At 39.4% G+C, this 21,148-nt stretch overlaps 1 protein-coding gene across 1 annotated transcript in view; it reads right to left on the reverse strand.

The window, feature by feature from the left end:
- Positions 1-884: 884 nt before the first annotated feature.
- The window catches only part of slitrk6 (SLIT and NTRK-like family, member 6), a 51,811-nt gene continuing 31,547 nt past the window's right edge, over positions 885-21,148 (reverse strand). Inside the window, exon 2 of the mRNA XM_062059634.1 lies at positions 885-4,603. Coding sequence (XP_061915618.1) covers positions 2,054-4,588 — 2,535 coding nt within the window. The 5' untranslated portion in view covers positions 4,589-4,603 and the 3' untranslated portion in view covers positions 885-2,053. The remainder of the gene's footprint in view (positions 4,604-21,148) is intronic.

Below are 21,148 nucleotides of genomic sequence, written 5' to 3' on the forward strand. Positions count from 1 at the left end.
AACCGTTGGGACAGAAAAAGGAATGGCTAAGCATGAAAGCAGGACGACTGCAAAATCTAAAGCTTCAATGTAAAGTAGGGGTGATTGTTACAGATGTCCATACTACTGATACCTAGTATAGTATCAGTATATAAACGATACTAAAGTGATTAGGTTCATATTTTTTTTTGAAAATCATTTTTTTGGTCGTTTTTGTTATTGTTTATGAATTTAAAGTCTCTGGAAACAGGAATATCTAATGGCTATTTAAATGGGTAGTAGATTTTGCTTTTGTTTAGTTATTGTGCACAAAAGCAGAATTCAATACCACAAATTAGGACATCCCTGTTTTTTTTCATGATCAGATTTACAACAATAATAACAAATTAAACATTTTGAAAGATAAGCTTCATAAAAATGTGTTTTAGCAAGTAATGAAAATAAATACCAAATAACATTAGTATCGGTTCAGGACACGAAATGAGGCCAAATAATAAGATCTGGATCTGAGGCCAGAAACGTGGATTAGGACATCCCTGTTTTTTAACCTGCTCAGTGGTCTTGTGGTTAGAGTGTCTGCCCTGAGATGGTAGGTCGTGAGTCATACCAAAGACTATACAAATGGGACCCATTACCTCCCTGCTTGGCACTCAGCATCAAGGGATGGAATTAGGGGTTCATTCACCAAAATGATTCCCGAACGCGGCCACCGCTGCTGCTCACTGTTCCCCTCACCTCCCAGGGGGTGGAAGAAGGGGATGGGTCAAATGCAGAGGGTAATTTCACCACACCTAGTGTGTTTGTAACTATCAGTGGTACTTTAACTTAACTTTACACTCATACCAATTTATTGTACAAATAATAACTAATAAATAAATCCCAAAGGGGTTACTTTTCAATCACGCTGTGGACAAAAATGTGCATGTCCATGTTATTACATCATATTCTTTATTTTCTGTTTATCAGTTACAACTTCTGAATATGTTCTGTACAGCACTGAAGGCACACAAAACCAAAAGATAGAATGCAACATGACTATTTACAAGATGTACAGAATAAATAATTCAATCTAGTTAGGTAGAAAAGCTACGGAGTGTGTGCTTACATGGACTGTATTCAGGTTTATAAAGGGCACAAGGGGAGTTTAGGGCAAACTCTAAATTCTGAACAATGTCCAAGTCGGGATAGTAGTCATCGACAGTCTTTTGCTTTTAGAACGAGGCATGAAATGGGGGAAACATGCATGAACGGGGAACATTTCAAACAGAGTCCGGTTCAGATCAAACATAAACGGGGGCCCGGGAAGAAAGAATATGTTTCAGCAGGTTAAAAGTTGATTGTCATGCACCGTATTGTGGCATCTGATTAGTGCAATGCATTCTACAAGATGATGGTTATGTACTGTACTTCTGAGTGTTTGCTAGACACAGAAATACTCCTCTCTGCGACCTGTTACACGCTTGTATAAAAATAAATAAACGTTCTGTGATTGCATTTGAAATATCTGACAAGAGAAAGTACAAAACCCATGCTTCTGATTTTTCTGATGTACAGTGGATATTTTTTGCTGACCCATAAGCCCCGCCCCACCCCCCGCAGCCAACATATACCACCTGGCCCATGGCACAATGAGCATTCGGGTTCCAGCAATCCAGCTGGCTTATGCTGACAGAGGGCGTAATCAGGTCAAACCCGGAGTGAGGATAGACTGATTAAAAACGCAATTCTAGGTCAAGTGGTGATTCAGATTCACTGTTTTTCAAACATCTGCTTTATCCTGACGGGATGGGCGGGGACAGAGTCTTTGCCAATCAATTTGTTTGGCAGCCGCAGATTTCGCATGGGTTAAAAAAACAAACAAAAAAACAGTCACATTTGGCCAAAAATGACACCTTTCACTGGCTACATAACATGGCTGTCAGATGACAAAAGAAACGTTACATTCTGTGCTACAATTGGACTTAAAGTGACGTGCCCATTACAGATATTTCATACTGTGGAAAATACGAGAGGGCAAAGAGGACAAGGCACTTGTTTCGAAACGTCCCGTGTGATTTCTCTCTGCTGCCGAAGTTCAGTTATACGCAGCTTGATGCTCCACAATCTCCAAATAGTCCGGCTCAGTATGTAAATTGGCCTTCAGTTCAAAGTACTCATTCTTAGTTTGCTCCAGCATGACCTTCCGCGGCCGGGAGTACATAATGGTCTCCATTAGCTTTAACTCCTCCTGGTGCCCCGGGACTTGCATTTCTACAGCCGGCTGTAGCTGGGCCATGTTTTTACGAAGGTACTCCGTAATTCCAAGTTGCTGCAGCTTGTTCTCCCGCTCCAGCATATTCCTGTACAAGGAATTTGGGTCCCCGAGAGTTAGAAACTCGGACGGGCACTCTCCCGGCATGGCTTTGAACTTTGAGCCCGGGTTGCCTGTGAGAGGGGAGGTGTTCTCCTTCTCCATGATGCTTCGGCAGACATGATTCTTAGAGCTGGGGTGGTCTAGGCCGTAATCCAGATCTGCCTCGTGCTCCTTTTGCTGAGAGCAGTAGGTCGGGTTCCGGCAGATCTGCACAATGGGACTGTGCGATCTCTCCTCATACAGGGTGCCAGCTCCGGGTCTTTGTGTCAGAGTGTGATGTGTTGTTTTTTGCCCGTACATGCTGTAATGTAAGTGAATGGGACTGTTGCCGCTGTTTTCTCTCGGATGCTCGCCTGCTGCTTTTCTCTTTGCTCTGCGGCGCCGCCGGTGCACCACGAAAACAACCAGCCCCGCTGAGCAGAATATAATCATTAAGACTAAAACAAGAAGACTTAGGATGAGCACGGAGAGTGGGACGCTGTCTGTGAGGGAGTTCAGAAAGCCTCTGCCAGAACCGTCCGGGCCCAGCGTGGCAGTCACGCTTTCTTCTCCATCCGGAGCCAAAGAGTGGGTGCCCAAACCGGTGCAGAGCACTTCGTGACGTAAGCTCCTAAGATCAGCCTGCATCGCTTTCTTTGGGGTGTGGCACAAAATGGAGCCCACCACCGTGTCTGTCCTCAGTTTTTCCACCCACTGTTTGAGGCTGAACAAGTCACAGCTGCAGTCCCAAGGGTTGTCCTCGAAATAAATCTGCTCTAATGAGTCGAGTTGATCAAGCACGTTGCTCACTGGCAGGTGCATGAACAGATTTTTTCTCAGATTTAATTTGGTGAGGGGTGCGTTGCGAAATATCTGTGCAGGAAGCGAGCTGAGCAGGTTGTTGTTTAATGATAACAGATTAAGGTTTGGCAGGGGATTAAATGTGCCTGGAGCGATGTCCTTGATAAGGTTATATTCCAGATACAAGTATTCAAGGTTGTGGAGCCCCACAAACATTGTGGAGTAAAGTTTTTCAATTCTGTTGCCGTTCAAATGCAGTTTCTTCAAACTGCTCAAACTGAGGAAAGTCTCGTTGTCGATATAATCGATCCTATTATTTGCCAAATTGAGCAATTCCAGCCCATCATATGTAACAAAATCGTACCTGTACAGTTTCTGAATCATATTTCCTGTCATGACCATTTTAGCGGGGCTTTGCTGAAGTATTCCGATATCTGAAACCTTTTGAATTCCTCTGTCTTGACAATGCATCAAAAACCCAGCCACAGGGTGATTGTGACAGGAACAATGCTCTACACAAGGACTACCGGGAATGTGAGACGGTGTTGGCTCCTTGGCGTCGTCTCTGGCATCAGTCAACTTGGGACTCTGCGCCCCTTTGGACGAGGGCGTAACAACCATATCCAGTGACTTGGAGGGTTCCTCTAAATTGATATCTGCGTGGGACGGACAGAGAATTTCTCGCTTGACTTTAGCTAAGATGGTGCCCTTGAGATTCTTTGGTGTGCTGCAGACCACCTCCCCGATTGCAGACTGGCCCCGCATGTTCTCCATCCAGATTTTTAAATGCAAAATATCACAGTCACACAACCATTGATTGTCCTCCAAGAGTAGTTCCATAATCCGACCGATGTGCTCTAAAAACCCAACAAAAGGCAGCGTCTGGAGCTTATTGCCACGCAGGTCCAGGTGGGTGAGAGGCACAAAACGGAAAATGTTGTTTGGTAAAAACTCGATGGAATTGTCATTGAGGATTAAGACCTTGAGGCGGATCAGTTTGTTAAAGGCCCCTGGCTCGATGACCCGAATGAAGTTTGTGTCAGCTTGGAGAAACTCCAAATTCACCAGGCCTTGAAAAGTGTCCTCTCTGAGTGTGACGAGGAAGTTTCTGTTGATGTGGAGTTTTTTCAAAGAACCAAGAGCACTGAAAACCCCTGGTTCCAATTCTTGTATGCTATTCCCTCCGATGTGCAGCGAAAGGGCATTTTTCAGCCCTTCCATTTCCTCGGTGCGAATCTCAACCAAGTCGTTTTTGTAAAGGTTCAGGTGGAAGGGCACATCTGACGGGACTTTAATTTGGGAGATGGTGCTCAGGTTTCTCTGCTCGCAGTTGATGTAGAAGATGCCGTCCTTTGCCTCGCAGGAGCACAAGGAGTCACAAGACTCGCTAATGGAGGTCGACGGCTGTAAGGGATGAGAATCTTGGCATCGGATCGCCTTCAAAAACAAGCTGACCAAAATCAGACAGGGCAACATGATGGTCTGTGATACCTGTAATGAAAAAAAGTGGGAGAGGGGAAAAATTATATTAGGTTCAAGCAGTTTCACATACACAAAATGTCTAAAATTGCATTCTGTTGTTTTAGTTGTTGTCTTTGAAATAGAGGTGTCGCCAAAAATCTGTTTAAAATACATTGCCGACAAATTAAATTGTTGATAATATTCGGTGATATCATCACTCTTTTTTTTCTGGAAGGAAACGAATGTGCGCGGGTCAACACGAATCGTGACTGACGAGGAAAAAAAGGGTGCATCCACTGGCAACAAAACTGTGAGAGAAACCATCGAAAGCAACGATCGCTCTAATTTCTCATGTGTGTGAGCAAACGCAATTGGGTGGAGCACATGTGAGCAACATCAGACGTGCACACTGTGGCCACACCAGCAGCAAACCTGTTCCAAACCTGACTAAATAACAAGTTACATTTCCTATTATCATAATCAAATGACAACAGTCATTTCCATGAGATTATTTTCTAATATAAGTGTTTTGGCCCACTTACAATGACAATAACAAAACATATTGTTTTTCATGGACTGTGTTAGGACTTGGCGATATATTGAGTTTGTAAGATATATCGATATATTTTTAAACAAGATATGAATAAGGAAAATATCGTAATATCGATATAATTTATCTCACCTTAAAATTAGCAAACGCCGCTTATTTGTTGTGTTCCTTGTTCTCCCCAGCTCCCCCTCCATGGGCTACTAAACCCCTCCCCTTCCTCCTTCCAAGACTTGCTTGCACGTATAAAAACATCCATGATTGGTTGGTTGTTTACTATGAAGAGTCACGATTAGGGACAGGCCAATCAGAGGCAAGATAGGGCGGGTCATCGAACCAGGAAGGGAAATCACAAAGTCTGCAAATTTATTTTGTATCCGAGTTTGATACATTTTGTATTATTTGCACAGCTTTTTTATTTATTTTACGTAGAAATAATATTTTTCTATTTCAGTTATGTTATGTAATTCTGTACTACTTAAACAATTTATTTTCTGTGCTGCTAATACCCATCTTGACTAACTGGGTTAATAGAAGTGCCATTGACTGTTCACAGTACAGTTGTCATTCACTTCAATTTCACTGAATATCGCTCAAAAATGAATATCTTTATATGTATACTTTCACCGAAAAATATATCGAGATATATATCAAATATCGAGTTTAAGTAAAAATAGATCGATATATACTTTTTCGTCCTAAGCTGTGTACTAGTATTGTTTGTCTGGGTGGGGGTCCTGCTTTGGAAATAATTTGTACCCCTTTCAGACATCGCATTTAGTTCCCATTAAAACATTCACATGTTGCACAATGAGATGTAAGCATAGGATCATGTGTACATTCCTGTAACTTTCTGTTTGTAAAAATATACATTTGTATTAGTATGTATTTAATGTACTGACAGCATTTCATGGTTAACATTCATAAATTAAGATTATTAGTAAATGACAGTAGAATAAGCACACATTTGATTGGTACATCATAGTGTAACGACCTGGAATTACAATAAAGTGATCAATGGAATTTACGTCCTCTTTAAAGCGTCTCGACAGACATTAATTACAATAATTGAACAACGATGACGAAAACTGTTTTCTCTGTCATGTCGCGTGACATTGAAAATTGTTATGTGCTTTTAAAATGTTTTTATTTTGTGCGTGGCATAGTTTTGCAGGACGCACGTGTGAGCAGTGCGCTATTGCACAGGCGTGCACCTTAGAGGGAACATTGATCGAGAGTATGGAAACATTTCACTCTAAACACGTCAAAGACAATAATAAATAAATACATTGTTTAAAAATCAAAAGTGCCTTACTTTTAATGGTAGTACATCTGTGATGCAGGAGCATTTAAAAAGCAGAGGCATGTCTACGACTCTCCTCGGTGAGATAGTTAGCTAGCTAGCTAACAAAGAAGGGACGGAGTTGTGTGAAAAATAACGTGAACGATAATTTTAGCCAAATTTTGTGTACAGCTTTTTAAACACATCATCATCACAAAATGCACTTTTGTTTTTGAGGAACCTAGACAGCTGCCATTTTGACCCTCCTTTGTTTACAACAGTGGTCCCCAAACTACAGCCCGCGGCACGTCCCTAGTTAATTTTTGTCAACATTAAAGTTAAAGGCCTACTGAAATGAGATTTTCTTATTTAAACGGGGATAGCAGGTCCATTCTATGTGTCATACTTGATCATTTCGCGATATTACCATATTTTTGCTGAAAGGATTTAGTAGAGAACATCGACGATAAAGTTCGCAACTTTTGGTCGCTGATAAAAAAGCCTTGCCTGTACCGGAAGTAGCGTGACATCACAGGTTGTGGAGCGCCTCACATCTGCACAATGTTTACAATCATGGCCACCAGCAGCGAGAGCGATTCGGACCAGGAAAGCGACAATTTCCCCATTAATTTGAGCGAGGATGAAAGATTTGTGGATGAGGAAAGTGAGAGTGAAGGACTAGAGGGCATTGGAAGCGATTCAGATAGGGAAGATGCTGTGAGAGGTGGGTGGGACCTGATATTCAGCTGGGAATGACTAAAACACTAAATAAACACAAGACATATATATATACTCTATTAGCCACAACACAACCAGGCTTATATTTAATATGCCACAAATTAATCCCGCATAACAAACACCTCCCCCCTCCCGTCCATACAACCCGCCAATACAAATCAAACACCCGCACAACACACTCAATCCCACAGCCCAAAGTACCGTTCACCTCCGCAAAGTTCATACAGCACATATATTTCCCCAAAGTTACGTACGTGACATGCACATAGCGGCACGCACGTACGGGCAAGCGATCAAATGTTTGGAAGCCGCAGCTGCGTACTCACGGTACCGCGTATCCAACTCAAAGTCCTCCTGGTAAGAGTCTCTGTTGTCCCAGTTCTCCACAGGCCAATGGTAAAGCTTGACTGTCATCTTTCGGGAATGTAAACAATGAAACACCGGCTACGTGTTTGTGTTGCTGCATCCGGCCGCTAATACACCGCTTCCCACCTACAGCTTTCTTCTTTGCTGTCTCCATTGTTCATTAAACAAATTGCAAAAGATTCACCAACACAGATGTCCAGAATACTGTGGAATTTTGCGATGAAAACAGACGACTTAATAGCTGGCCACAATGGTGTCCCAAAATGTCCGCTACAATCCGTGACGTCACGCGCAGACGTCATCATACCGGGATGTTTTCAGCAGGATATTTTGCGGGAAATTTAAAATTGCACTTTACTAATCTAACCCGGCCGTATTGGCATGTGTTGCAATGTTAAGATTTCATCATTGATATATAAACTATCAGACAGCGTGGTCGGTAGTAGTGGGTTTCAGTAGGCCTTTAAAACATTGCTAATGAATATTTTCAAGATTGTTAGTCATTGACCGTGAGCATTTAACCCTGTAACCCTAATATACAGGTACCAACTCAGACAACCTTTCCTAGTCATAGTCTAAATAATCCAAAAACAACACAGAGGTAATATTCATGGTACAAAACCCACAACCTGCCAAAGGAACTATGTGGACAATATAAAAAATGTCCAGGTACATGTACAATTTAAAATTACTCCCATTTAAATCCACTACATAGCATGATGGGTAAAATGCAAAACATTCTTTCTCCAAACTTTGACGAGTTTAAGGCATTTTAGCTGCTTGATATTTCGGATGGATTACAAAACATGAAGGAGGTTGTTTGGGAAGTAAACAAGGCAGGAGTGGCTCACATACTCTTATTATTCAATATCTTATTGTTTATACTTCATATTGTAGTGAAGTGGGGGTGTGACTAGTGTCGTGCGATTGACAATATCAATTATTGAAATTTGGCTGATGAAATAATGCATGTTGATTACACATTCTAGCTGTGTACCGCACATTTGACCTGAGAACAGAGGCATCCTCAACACAATGTAGCGTCCTCGCTAGTAACGAATGTCCCTCCAGAGTAAAACTTCTAAATCAATAAACCTTGCCTTCATGGCGGAAAATAAATTACGTTTCTTACAGGTATTATTATTACTGGAGGATGAAAAATAGCTGACCTTGCTACACTACACACTGTAGGAAGATAGAAAAAAGCTAAACGCTAAGCTAAAGCTCTCGAATGTAAACATTAATAAACAAGGGTGGGTGAATTGATACAAATATCAACAGGAACGATACAAAGTATAGCATCAGTATATGGTCGTTACTGCAGTGATTAGATCAATGTTTTTTATCATCACAAAATCGTCTTTTGGTGTTTTTGTTAATTGTTTACAAACTCAAGAAATAATTGTAGTTATTTGCTTTTGTTTAGTTATTTTGCACTTTGATGTTAATATCAATGTTATATGTAGTAAAAGGGAATAAGGAAATAATAATAATAATAACATCCGATGATATCATTCCAGCACCATTTTGTGTTTTTGTCTGATAAACAATGGAATCCTTTAATGATTTTAAACATTTTAGGTATGAACATTGGTATGAACACTATTAATTAGATCCACTTGACGTCCATTGCACCGGTCCCCCAGGGGGGGTCCCCACATCTGCGGTCCCCTCCAAGGTTTCTCATTGTATCCCATTGGGTTGATTTTTTCTTGCCCTGATATGGGATCTGAGCCGAGGATGTCATTGTGGCTTGTGCAGCCCTTTGAGACACTTGTGATTAAGGGCTATATAAATAAACTTTGATTGATTGATCGATTGAACATCGGTATGGCCAATTCTGCCCAAGTAAATACTTAGTGTCGGAAGGATTGATACCTATTCATCCATACATTTTCTACTGCTTGTCCTTATCTATCCATCCATCCATCCATTGTCTACCGCTTATCCCTTTCGGTGTGGCGGGGGGTCCAAATTTGTAATACCGCCCAAAACTAAAGTATCCAAACAACAGAAGAAAAGGTGCTTAAATGTAGTTCTGAGAAAATAAAACAAAAGGAAATTATGCAATATGTTTCCACAAATGTCAGCAGTCAAATTAGGAGACTTTGTAACCTGTTATGAAATGCTTCTATTGTAGTTTATATGCCAAATAATATATTGTGATTTTTCAATATGCAATATATATCGCAACACAGACTTTAGGTAATATTGCCCCTCCATTTTCTACCACTTGTCCCTCTCGGGGTCACGGGGAGTGCTGGAGCCTATCCCAGCTGCACTCACCCTGGACAAGTCGCCACCTTATCGCAGTTGCCCATCTCTAATTAACATTAATTAGGATAATGCATTAGGACAGACCACAATAGTTTTGGCGATGTGAGTTATTTCAGATATGCTTGGTAGGGCTGTCAAACAGAAAATATTGTTGAATGAATCGTGATTCTTGTTTGTAACGATTCTTAATCGATAAAAAAAAAAAAGAAACATAGATCTTAAAATGTTTTAAATTGTCCTGTTTAGCCACTCAGGCAAATCAAATTGTTAATGTAAATGCTCATATCTGCTGTACAGATTTACTTTAGAAAAGATAAGTGTGGGATACTTCTCTCGTTGCCTTATTTGTATTTGACTTTATTAAATATTTGGGGAGAATTTTATCAAAGAAAACCAGTTTCCTTTTAAGTACCGTATTTTTCGGACTATAAAGCACACTTAAAATCCTTTCATTTTCTCAAAACTCGACAGTGTGCGTTATAACTCGGTGCGCCTAATGTACGGAATCATTTTGGTTGTGCTTACTGACCTTGAAGCTATTTTATTTGGTACATGGTGAAATTATAAGTGTGACCAGTAGATGGCAGTCACACATAAGAGATACGTGTAGACTGCAATACAATGGTAGTCACACATAAGAGATATGTGTAGACTAGGGATATCGGATCGGATCGGCCGCCGATATTTGCCAAAAAATGCATATCGGCAAGGCATGGGAAAATGCCGATCCAGATCCAGTTTTTAAAAAAAAAACTCTGGTCCGTGTTTTCCAACGCACCGATTTAAATAATACATTCCACTTTTCTGCTGCTCCCTAATTTCCGTTCCGCATTTTCCAGCACACCTTCAACACACTCACGCTGTTGCTTTTCGCTGCTGGCATTACACGACAGGCTCTTCTCACTCTTTTCTGTGTCTCCCTCTCACAGACAGCAAGCGCACCTTCTTACACACGTCACATACTGTCACGTCATACGTAACATACGTATACGCCCTCCCCGAGCAGAGAGGTAGCAGCATGGCTAACGTTAGCTGTGATGCTAGCGCAGCCGTGCGAGCAACGTTCCCTCTAAGGTGCGCGCCTGTGCAATTGCGCACTGCTCAAGCGTCCTCTGCGCACGGCAAATCTATGCCACGCACAAAATCAAATAAAAAAATAAGCGCATAACAATTTTCGACACACGGACACGACAGAGAAAACAGTTTTCGTCATCATTGTTCAAATATTGTAACGTCTGTCGAGACGCTTATCTCCATTCGGTGCCACACGCCCACACCATCAAAATGCTGAGGCAAAAATTTCCACATCAACATCGTATGAAAAAATTTGTGATTTTTTTAGTTGTGATTTCCTTCTCTGCATGAAAGTTTAAAAGTAGCAAATATTAATGCAGTATGAAGAAGAATGTTTTAATGTAGACATGCAAGCCTTGAAAGAAAATTTTGAAAATCAAGACTACAATTCCTGCAAATGGGTGCATTTCTACCCTATATTTTAACTTTAGTTTTATTCTCATATCAAACTCTTTTGGCTGTCTTTTTGACACTTGCATCCGGCGCCCCCCTCCACACCCCGGATTATAAATAATGTAAATAATTCAATGTGATTATCTTGTGTGACAACTGTATTATGATGATAGTATACATCTGATAGTATATATCCAGTGTTTCCCACACATTCATTTATTTGTGGCGGCCCGCCACGAAAGAATTACGTCCGCCACAAATAAATAAAAAAATATACAGGTATATATATATATATTTTTTGTCCTGTCCAGCTTCTCAGGCAAATCATATAGTTGATGTAGATGCCCATATAGGATGTTCAGATTTACTTTACAAAAGGGAAGTGTAGGATACTTCTCTTGTTGCCTTATTTGTATTTGACCACTACTGTTTTCTGTTTATTTGGGACTGACTGTGGCAGGACATCTCTGCCTCTGTTTCACTTTATGTTGCTGGTAAATAATATGGTTGTAGTAGTAGGCTAAAGTTAAATTATTTAGTATGCACTAATTAAAGGGGCAGAGCTTTAAGAGACATTTTAGCTTTTATATTTTATAAAATATATTTTTTGTAAGAACCACAATTAATAAATATATTTCAGTGAATAACTTATTGTTCAAATCTGTATATAAATATGTACATAAAGTGTTGTAATTATATTGTAAAATGAATGGATATATGGATGGATGGACGTTCAAAAGAAAACTGTTATTATTAATTAGTAAGTATACATTTTTTGAGCCTTTTTAGAGAAAATCATATCATTGTAGTAAATTATGCAAATTGCTCGATGATGTCATGGTGACCACGCCCCTAACCACGCCCCCACCGCAACAGGTATCTTGGCAGTTTATGGGAAACACTGATATCTGTATCATGAATCAATTTAAGTGGACCCCGACTTAAACAAGTTGAAAAACTTATTCGGGTGTTACCATTTAGTGGTCAATTGTACGGAATACTTCACTGTGCAACCTGCTAATAAAAGTCTCAATCAATCAATCAAAACACATAGAAATATCATACTGCTGTGATTATATGCATCAAGTGTTCATTCAAGGCTAAGGCAAAATATCGAATTATATATCGTGTATCGCAATATGGCCTTAAAATATCGCAATATTAAAAAAAGGCCATATCGCCCAGCCCTAGTTCAATGATGCCATTTCTGTTTGGCATGTATAATTTTGTCTATTTTGTGTTTATCCTTCAATAAACAGGTCAGTTTCTTGTTACCAACCATTGTGTATTATTCAAACTCCCCTAATTCAGATGGCTAGTTGTTATCAGGAGTACTAAAACCCTTTTCAACATGATTCTGACAACTAAGTAGGCTAAATAACTTTAAACTTTAATGCATGCTCGGATAGGTCGGTATCGGTCAGTATCGGTATCGGATCGGATTTGCAAAAACAATGTCAGTATCGGATCGGGAGTGCAAAAACCTGGATCAGGACATCCCTAGTGTAGACTGCAATATGACTCAAGTAAACAATACAAAAATTGTATATGTTCCATTTAAAATATAGAACATTACACACGGCGCTCAAAAATGTATCAAAATGTTTTAGTACGACTTTGGTAAGCTATGAAGCCGCACCACTTGATGGATTGTACTGTGCTTCAACATACAAGTATTATGATGGTAAGGTAAGACATATTAGCTGGCGTTTTGTTTCGTAATATCATGCAAAAGCAACTTTTCTTACCTTCTGGTACCTGCTGATCTGTATTTGGGATTTGCATAAATCCTGAAAATTTGCGCGTGTCCGCCTTTGTAATCCGTACCGACACAGTAGTCTATAAGCTTCTTCTTTTTCTCTATCTTGTTGTTATGGGACATTCATCCTCCGCTGTTGCCATTTCTGATATAAAGTAGTGTAAAGTTCTTACTTATATCTCAAAAATAGCTCAAAAATGTATCAAAATGTTTTAGTACGACTTTGGTAAACTATGAAGCGGCACCGCTTGATGGATTGTATCGCTCATCGGCAGTGCGCCCTATAATCCGGTGCGCCCTATGGTATATACCAGTGGTCCCCAACCTTTTTGTAGCTGGGGACCGGTCAACGCTTGAAAATTTGTCCCACGGACCGGGAGGGGGGTAGATTTTTTTTTTTTTCCATTAAGAAATACAATCATGTGTGCTTACGGACTGTATCCCTGCAGACTGTATTGATCTATATTGACATATAATGTATATATTGTGTTTTTTATGTTGATTTAATTAAAAAAATATTTCTTGCGCGGCCCAGTACCAATCGGTCTGCGGACCGGTACCAGGCCGCGGCCCGGTGGTTGGGGACCACTGCTATATACGGTAATATAGAAAATCATCACAGCTGTTTATCCATTTTATGGAAGAATGTCGTTTATCATAGAACTGGCACCAAATGTTAGTAAAAAGTATTGATTTTTAATCAAAAATCATTTTAAATCGGGAATTGGTTCTAAATCAAATCGTTACCCCCTAGACTCGAATAGAATCGTGCGGTGCCCAAAGATTTACAGCCCTAATGCTTGGTATGCATTGTCCGATTTATTGCTAAGTGAAGCAAAATAACACAAAATTACAAGTGTGAAGTCAGCCTTTGACAAGGTAAATACACTCAAGCAGCTAATGGAATTCCAAAGAATACCCTCTTCAGCCATTTACTGATAAATATACATTTCAAAGGCTAAGCGACACACAAAGGCGACATTTCTTTCTTATGACTCAATGTTTGAGCCTCCCTATGCTGTGCATCAACTGTATATGACTCACACAGGGCGACTCTGTTCAAATGCTCGCTCAAGAACACATTTATGAGACATTTTCGTCCGGTTATCTCTCAAGTGGACCGAATAGATAGCGCCACAAACCGCGGTATGTGCCACACTGCTACGTCAATAACAAGAGTCTCGTTGATCTGATTGAAATGACAAAAGATCAAAGGGATGAATCGCTCTCGCGAACTGACCGTGTGATAACTTCCATCACGTAACTGATGGGAAGGTGGGAAAGGACAGCTGTCCTACTTCACAAAGCTGAGCCTCGGAAATGCTTCACGCCAACAGGGAAGCGCATGCTTTGCAGATCTAAAACATCTGATTCTGTTCAAAACTTCCTCACTAGTTGAAGTCAATGAGACACTGTAGACACTGGGCCCCATTCAGCAATAAGTTCCTAACTTTTCCTCTTATCTTTCTTCCTAAGTGATTTGAAGAGGACGACGTGTTCTTAAACGGCCCAATTGTTCCCACCTGCTGTTCTTAAATTGCTGAATGTCAAATGGTTAGCTTGTGCGTGTCTATCATAATTTGCATATAAAAACGCCCTAATTTCCCCAATATGCATATGTAAACACCCTTAATTCTGTAAGTTGCATAGGTAAATGACCTTAATTTCCCATATTAGGGCACAATTCCAGCGGAAAAGCCGAACATCAAACACACAGAGAAAACACAAACACATTACAGAAGAGAAATTCGTATTATCCCGCGGGGGAAATACATAATGTCAAAACGTAAGTTTAAGAAAGGCGGGACTGCTGAGGTAGCCTAAAGCGTTCAAATACATATTTGTCACTTCGGGCAAATAGGTCTACATGGTCGTGAAATATGCACTCCCTCCCCAGGGCACGATCTGCGGCATCTTGCAGTAGCAGCAAAAGCATTGCCATTGTGTGAGTTGAGTCTTTTAAGAACGGTTGCTGAATGGGGCCCATTGTCTAAACTAGGATGTATATTTGTCTGTTTAATTAGTTCTGTCACCCTCAGGATTTATCATTTAAAATCAATTACCAAGTTGCAAAACCTATCGGAGGATTTGCGTGAACAATTACGCCATTGCCGATTAATGCCCTTCTGGCTGATCTTTTTTTTTTTACCCTGGCAGACGGAAACGGCGAGCAGCTATGTGTCTCCATATAGTGTGGAACCACTCCCCTGAGTTAATATTTCAGTTCAATTCAGTTTCAGTTTATTTAGAACATGCATACGATACAATGTAATGCATCACACAATTCCAGTTGTTTCCTTACATCACGTCCGAAAAGGAGTAGGAAGAAGCAGAGCTTATTTAATCCTACCCCTTTTCATACCATAGCAATTTAATCCATATTCCTTGTTCTCTGTAACAGAACAGTGAACAAATAAATGATAAATAAATAATATACCATAGTAAGCAAACAAATATTAAATACATAAATAATATTTGTCTCAATAAAAAACATTTTAAAAAAGGGTTCAAGATGTTCATCATAAATATTGTTCTGTGTACTTTGTGAACACTTGTAGTTTGAACAGTCTCTTAAACTGAATCATATTGGTGCTTTGTTTGATTTCTTTGGTTAATCCGTTCCATAATTTAATGCTAAAGGTTTTGAGTGTTGTATGAGCATACACATGTTTTAAATTAGATTTTCCTCTAAGGTTATATATTTCTCCTCTTTTGTTGAGAATAATTGTTTGACATTCTTGTGTAGCAGGTTATAGTTTGCTTTATACATAATTTTAGATGTTTGCAAAAGCACCAAATCATTGATTTCCAATAATTGTGATTCAATAAATAAAGCGTTTGTATGTTCTCTATATCCAACATTATGTATTATTCTAATTGATCTTTTTTGTAACACAGTAATTGAATGAAGCGCACATTTTTAGTAGTGAAGTGAAGTGAATTACATTTATATAGCACTTTTTCTCAAGTGACTCAAAGCGCTTTACATTGTGAAACCCAATATCTAAGTTACATTCAAACCAGTGTTGGTGGCACTGGGAGCAGGTGGGTAAAGTGTCTTGCCCAAGGACACAACAGCAGTGACTAGGATGGCGGAAGCGGGGATCGAACCTGCAACCCTCAAGTTGCTGGCACGGCTGCTCTACCAACCGAGCTATACCGCCTAGTTGTTTCCCCATATTTCTGCACAATAACTCAGATATGGTAACACTAGCGAGCAGTAAAGAATATGAAGTGATTTTTGGTCTCAAACATTTTTTGCTTTATTCATTATTGACGTGTTTCTTACTACTTTATGTTGTATATTTTTTACAGGAGATTTCCAATTAATTTTATCATCTATTATTACACCGAAAAATGTGTTTTCTTTTACCCTTTCAACGTCTACTCCGTCTATCTGTATTTGTTTGGAACAAATACAACGCATCATCATTATCAAGTATGGCTGTACGAATTTGAGAAAAAAAACCTTTTCTCTCAAATTTTGATTTGATTTGAGATGTATATATTTCATACCAAAAAAAAAGCATATAACTGCGAAAATGACGAGTGTTATGTTACTTTTAGACTATCAATCAACATATTCTTGTCTCAAGGTGCCACACAGAACAAAATGCAATACTCTGCTTTAATACATATTTGGCTTTATGCAAACAGACAGAGAGATTTTTTCTTCATCATGCTTTCAAACTGAGAAAATAATCAATAAAAACTATACAGTGTTTATAATGTAATGTAATCATGATATATAATAATGCAAGTACCCATTGAAAAGGATATACACTTATATTTCTCATTACTGTAGGCTTATTTACCATTGTACTTTAATTGGAAGGTAAATAACTTTATCGTAAATAAACAAAAATTAAAATGGGATTTCTGTAAGCAAATTTACTAAAATAAATATTGAACATCTTAAAGTATTTTTTTCCCAGCTGTAAAAATGAGGTTGGGCATTGTCTTTTTCTTTATTCGCCAGCTTATTCATCCGTGTTGATGGGCTCATATTGCCCACCCGCTTTGAAGTTGAAATATTATCACAACGGGACATTTGGCTTGGCAATCATATTTTTTTCTCCTAATTTTTGTTACTTTGTGGTGAGCCGCGAGTAGAGAGGCTGTCTTTACACCAAGACAAAGATTGCAAATTACTGCGTTCAGTTAATTCTACTGTTAAATAAACGCGCTTAGGTGCTGAGAGCGATGCACAGGGTGAGACGTCTTTCTCCCTGTTTGAAGCCAGAAACGAACAAACGCGAGGCTCGATAATTCTAATTTGTGAACATGTCTGCCACTCAAATGCCGGTGAAGACGGAGAAAAAAAAACCTTGTGACGGTATCAAAGGAGAATTTGGAGTACTCCAGTCAATTAGTGTTTTTCTGGCGCTATCAAAAGGGCTGGTCTCACTAAGGCCCCCCCTGGCCCGCTCTACTATTTGAGAAGAACCAAAATTACAGTGAGTGTGTTTATCCTTAACATTTCTGCCACTTTGTATTACCAAGCTTTTATTTTTTTGACAACCTCAAAATAACATTGTACCATGGCCTTAAAACTGTGACGATATTGTACCGTTGATTTCGATATCAATGTATCCCCATTGTTTAGTTATTGTTTACTATAGACTGGCTAAAACAATTGTATATACCGGTAATTAATTGGACTGTAGAATATAAGCCGCACAAACTAAATTTTAGAAGAACTTTTTTTTTTCTCCACCGGACAATAAGCCACAGATATACAGTATGCATTGCGAAATTAGTTATTTACACAATACGATTCTATAAATGTTTATTTGCATACCTTAATTGTTTCCAAACACACGTTTGTAAAACCTGTCACACGGCAGTAAAACGGGTGATCAAACAAAACAGAAGTCCCACTAGCTGCGGAAGCTAGCTCTACAATCAGCTAAACAGACTCAATAACTCCTTGGTCACATCTTGGTGAGTTTGCTGAGGAATTTGTGAAACCGAAACAATACAAAAAGAATGCCATTGTAAGTTAATAATACTAACACAGACAAGTGTTAGCATATTCGCTGATGCTAACGACGCTAGCGTCATAACATTGCGATAGCGCGTACAAATATGCGTGAAAACACTCGTACAGACATCACATGCGGGACGGTTTAATTATATTGTAAAACAGTTTTAGTTATATTGTAAAACTTACAAACATTGCTTGGAGTGATGAATGAAAAATCCATACGAGTAGAAACGCTATAGACGGTTGAAAAAAAAAAAGGAAATGGAAGGACACTGCAGCACCTGCAGTGAGCGAACTTGTCCAAAACACACTCTCAATGTTTTTGCCTGTTTTCTTTAATACAATTATTTTTATTATGGCCACCAGCAAAGACACATCCATAAATTAGCTGCTCCGTCTTCTAAGCCACATGGTTCAAAGTGTAGGAAAAAAGTAGCCTCTTATAGTCCAGAGTTTACGGCAGTTTAAATATTATGTTGATATTGTTACACCGCCAATAGCATCTACCATCAATAAATTAAGACATTTACAGTTAATACACACAATTTGTATTGGCCGATCTCACTCATGGATGATTAGTATCGGAATCAACAGTTTAAGCAATCTGAATTTAAATCGAGGTTTAACCGCTATCATGTCCTTAACAACAATAATCCTAAAAACATGACAAATACTTTATGAAGAGTTTTTCAGCGTTAAGCACCTTTCTGTCTCTCCTAATACAATTACCCTCGCCACATTGGGTGTCTTCCAAGGTCACTTTCCAGACACAACGCAGACAACCAAGCTCAGCGAAAATGACAAGCACGGATGTTTCAGAGAACATTTCCGGATAAACACGAATGAGACAGCGCATTATGAAATCAAACATAATTTGTGTTAACGGTCGCAGGCATCTGAATAAATAACCGTGTCGCTTACAATTCACCTCGGAGGATGAAAACATGCTTTGAGATGAAACTATTAATTCCTCACACTGTGACAGGGAAGCGGTTTCATTTCCAAGGACAAACTGTGAGAACAAAACTGACCAAAATAACTAATTGTTGTAATTGTGCAGTGGCATCTACGTTCTATTTGAGTTTGGAGTACTTGGTGCGACACGATAGGTGTAAGAATGCCAGAAGAGCAATTAAAGAGTCAATAACGAGCAGAACTAATCTGACCCGTGTGTGAAATCTTCTGAGTTAGCACATCATAAAACATTGTGTGACACAACAATTTGTTTATTATTATTATTTGTTTATGCTGGCAGCGATGTCACATGGCGAGGGCACGAGTCGATATTTTGCGTGTTAACATTGCTTACGGGGTTTTTTCCAGTCACGGCGGTTTACATGTGTGCCGTTTAACAAACCCTTCATTCTAGTGAAATACTGGAACAGTTTCAGGATTGAATCCATGGTTCAAGTTTGTCATATTTTCCACAACTATGGGGCTTTTTATGCAACACTCTTTTGAACTTCATACATGTGTGGTGATTTTGCATGCATGATTTAAATTCTTAGAATTTAGATCGTAATAATGTTTTGCAATATTTATCAAAATGTCGATACATTTGACTGACAGTAGCTTTGTGTACACAACTAATCGGATTAAAAGCCTAACCGGGATAAAAATGCTTCATGTAAATACGCCAATCTGAATATTCCAACTCGATCACACACGTTCAGATCAACATTTTCCTTTCGATCGGGTGGTTTGTGCCGGTTTGAAAACGTAACTTCAGTTTCGCTCCTTAAACCGGAAGTATTCATCCCTAGTGTTTCTGCTCAAAAGGATTCTTCATTAATCACTCCAAGCAATGTTTGTAAGTTTTACAATGTAACTAAAACAGTTCATGGATAAAAATGCTTCATGTAAGTACGACAATCGGAATATTCCGACCCGATCACACACGTTCAGATCAACATTTTCCTTTCGATCGGGTGGTTTATGCCGGGTTGAAAACGTACCTCCAGTTTCGTTCCTTGAACCGGAAGTATTCATCCCTAGTGTTTCTGCTCAAAAGGATTCTTCATTCATCACTCCAAGCAACGTTTGTAAGTTTTACAATATAACTAAAACAGTTCATGGATAAAAATGCTTCATGTAAATACGCCATTCGGAATATTCCGACCTGATCACACACGTTCGGATCAACATTTTCCTTCCAATCGGATGGTTTATGTCGATAGTCATTCAGAGGAGCGCATCTTCAGAAGTTTGGGTCGAAAATATCCTTACTGCGTATGTTTGTGACGTCAGCTATACTTTGGTGGTGGAGAGGGGACTAAATTTAATAGTCTCGGAATGAAGTGATTAGCTCGCTGCTGTCTCCCCCCTTTCTACATGTACAGAAGAAGCGTTTTACTTTTGAGTTTGCTGCTCTAAAACTGAGAGTATCAAAAACAAAAGTATGGTCTGCAGTGTCATGTTGTCGTCTCAACGCGCTGTTTTATTCACTGCCTTACAGCTACTCCAAGTGCTAACTGGTAGCGTCAGGCACGTACACAAAATGTCGTAACATTAGGACACGCCCTGATGACATCACGTCTGCGACTACAGAAACTACAGCAACCCGCACCTATTATAAAATGGAGGGCACGGACAGCTCTATTTCAAAAAGAGAGGTAAAACAAAAGTAGCGAACAGAAGGAAAAAATTATAAATGACGTGATGACATCGGACAAAAAGAAATGCACAGAACCTTGTTTGTTTACATCGGAAGTCACTGCTTCTTTTTCTTCTACTTCCGTTTACGGTATGTGCTGTGCATGTCAAAATACAGTACAGTATAACCTCGATTCACAAATGGCTCTACTTGCGTTCTTTTCGGTCTACGAACATTTAGATTGAGCCAAATATGCCTTGGCGTGCGACCAATGTCGCTTCACTTCATTCATTTTCTTTGATGACAACGCTTCCTGTAAAACGCCATTTTGATGGCAAGTTGATGTCCAAAAGTGACCATGCTGCAACCCAGCACGGAAGAACAATTTAGACTTAGACTTAGACAAACTTTAATGATCCACAAGGGAAATTGTTCCACACAGTAGCTCAGTTACAAAGGATGGAAAGTGTAAGGATGGAAAGGACAATGCAGGTATAAAATAGACTAAAAATGTACCGTAGTAGCAATATAAAATATAACATACAGTATATGTAATATT

This window comes from Entelurus aequoreus, linkage group LG01 (genome assembly GCF_033978785.1).
Source record: "Entelurus aequoreus isolate RoL-2023_Sb linkage group LG01, RoL_Eaeq_v1.1, whole genome shotgun sequence".
Classification (NCBI taxonomy): domain Eukaryota; kingdom Metazoa; phylum Chordata; class Actinopteri; order Syngnathiformes; family Syngnathidae; genus Entelurus; species Entelurus aequoreus.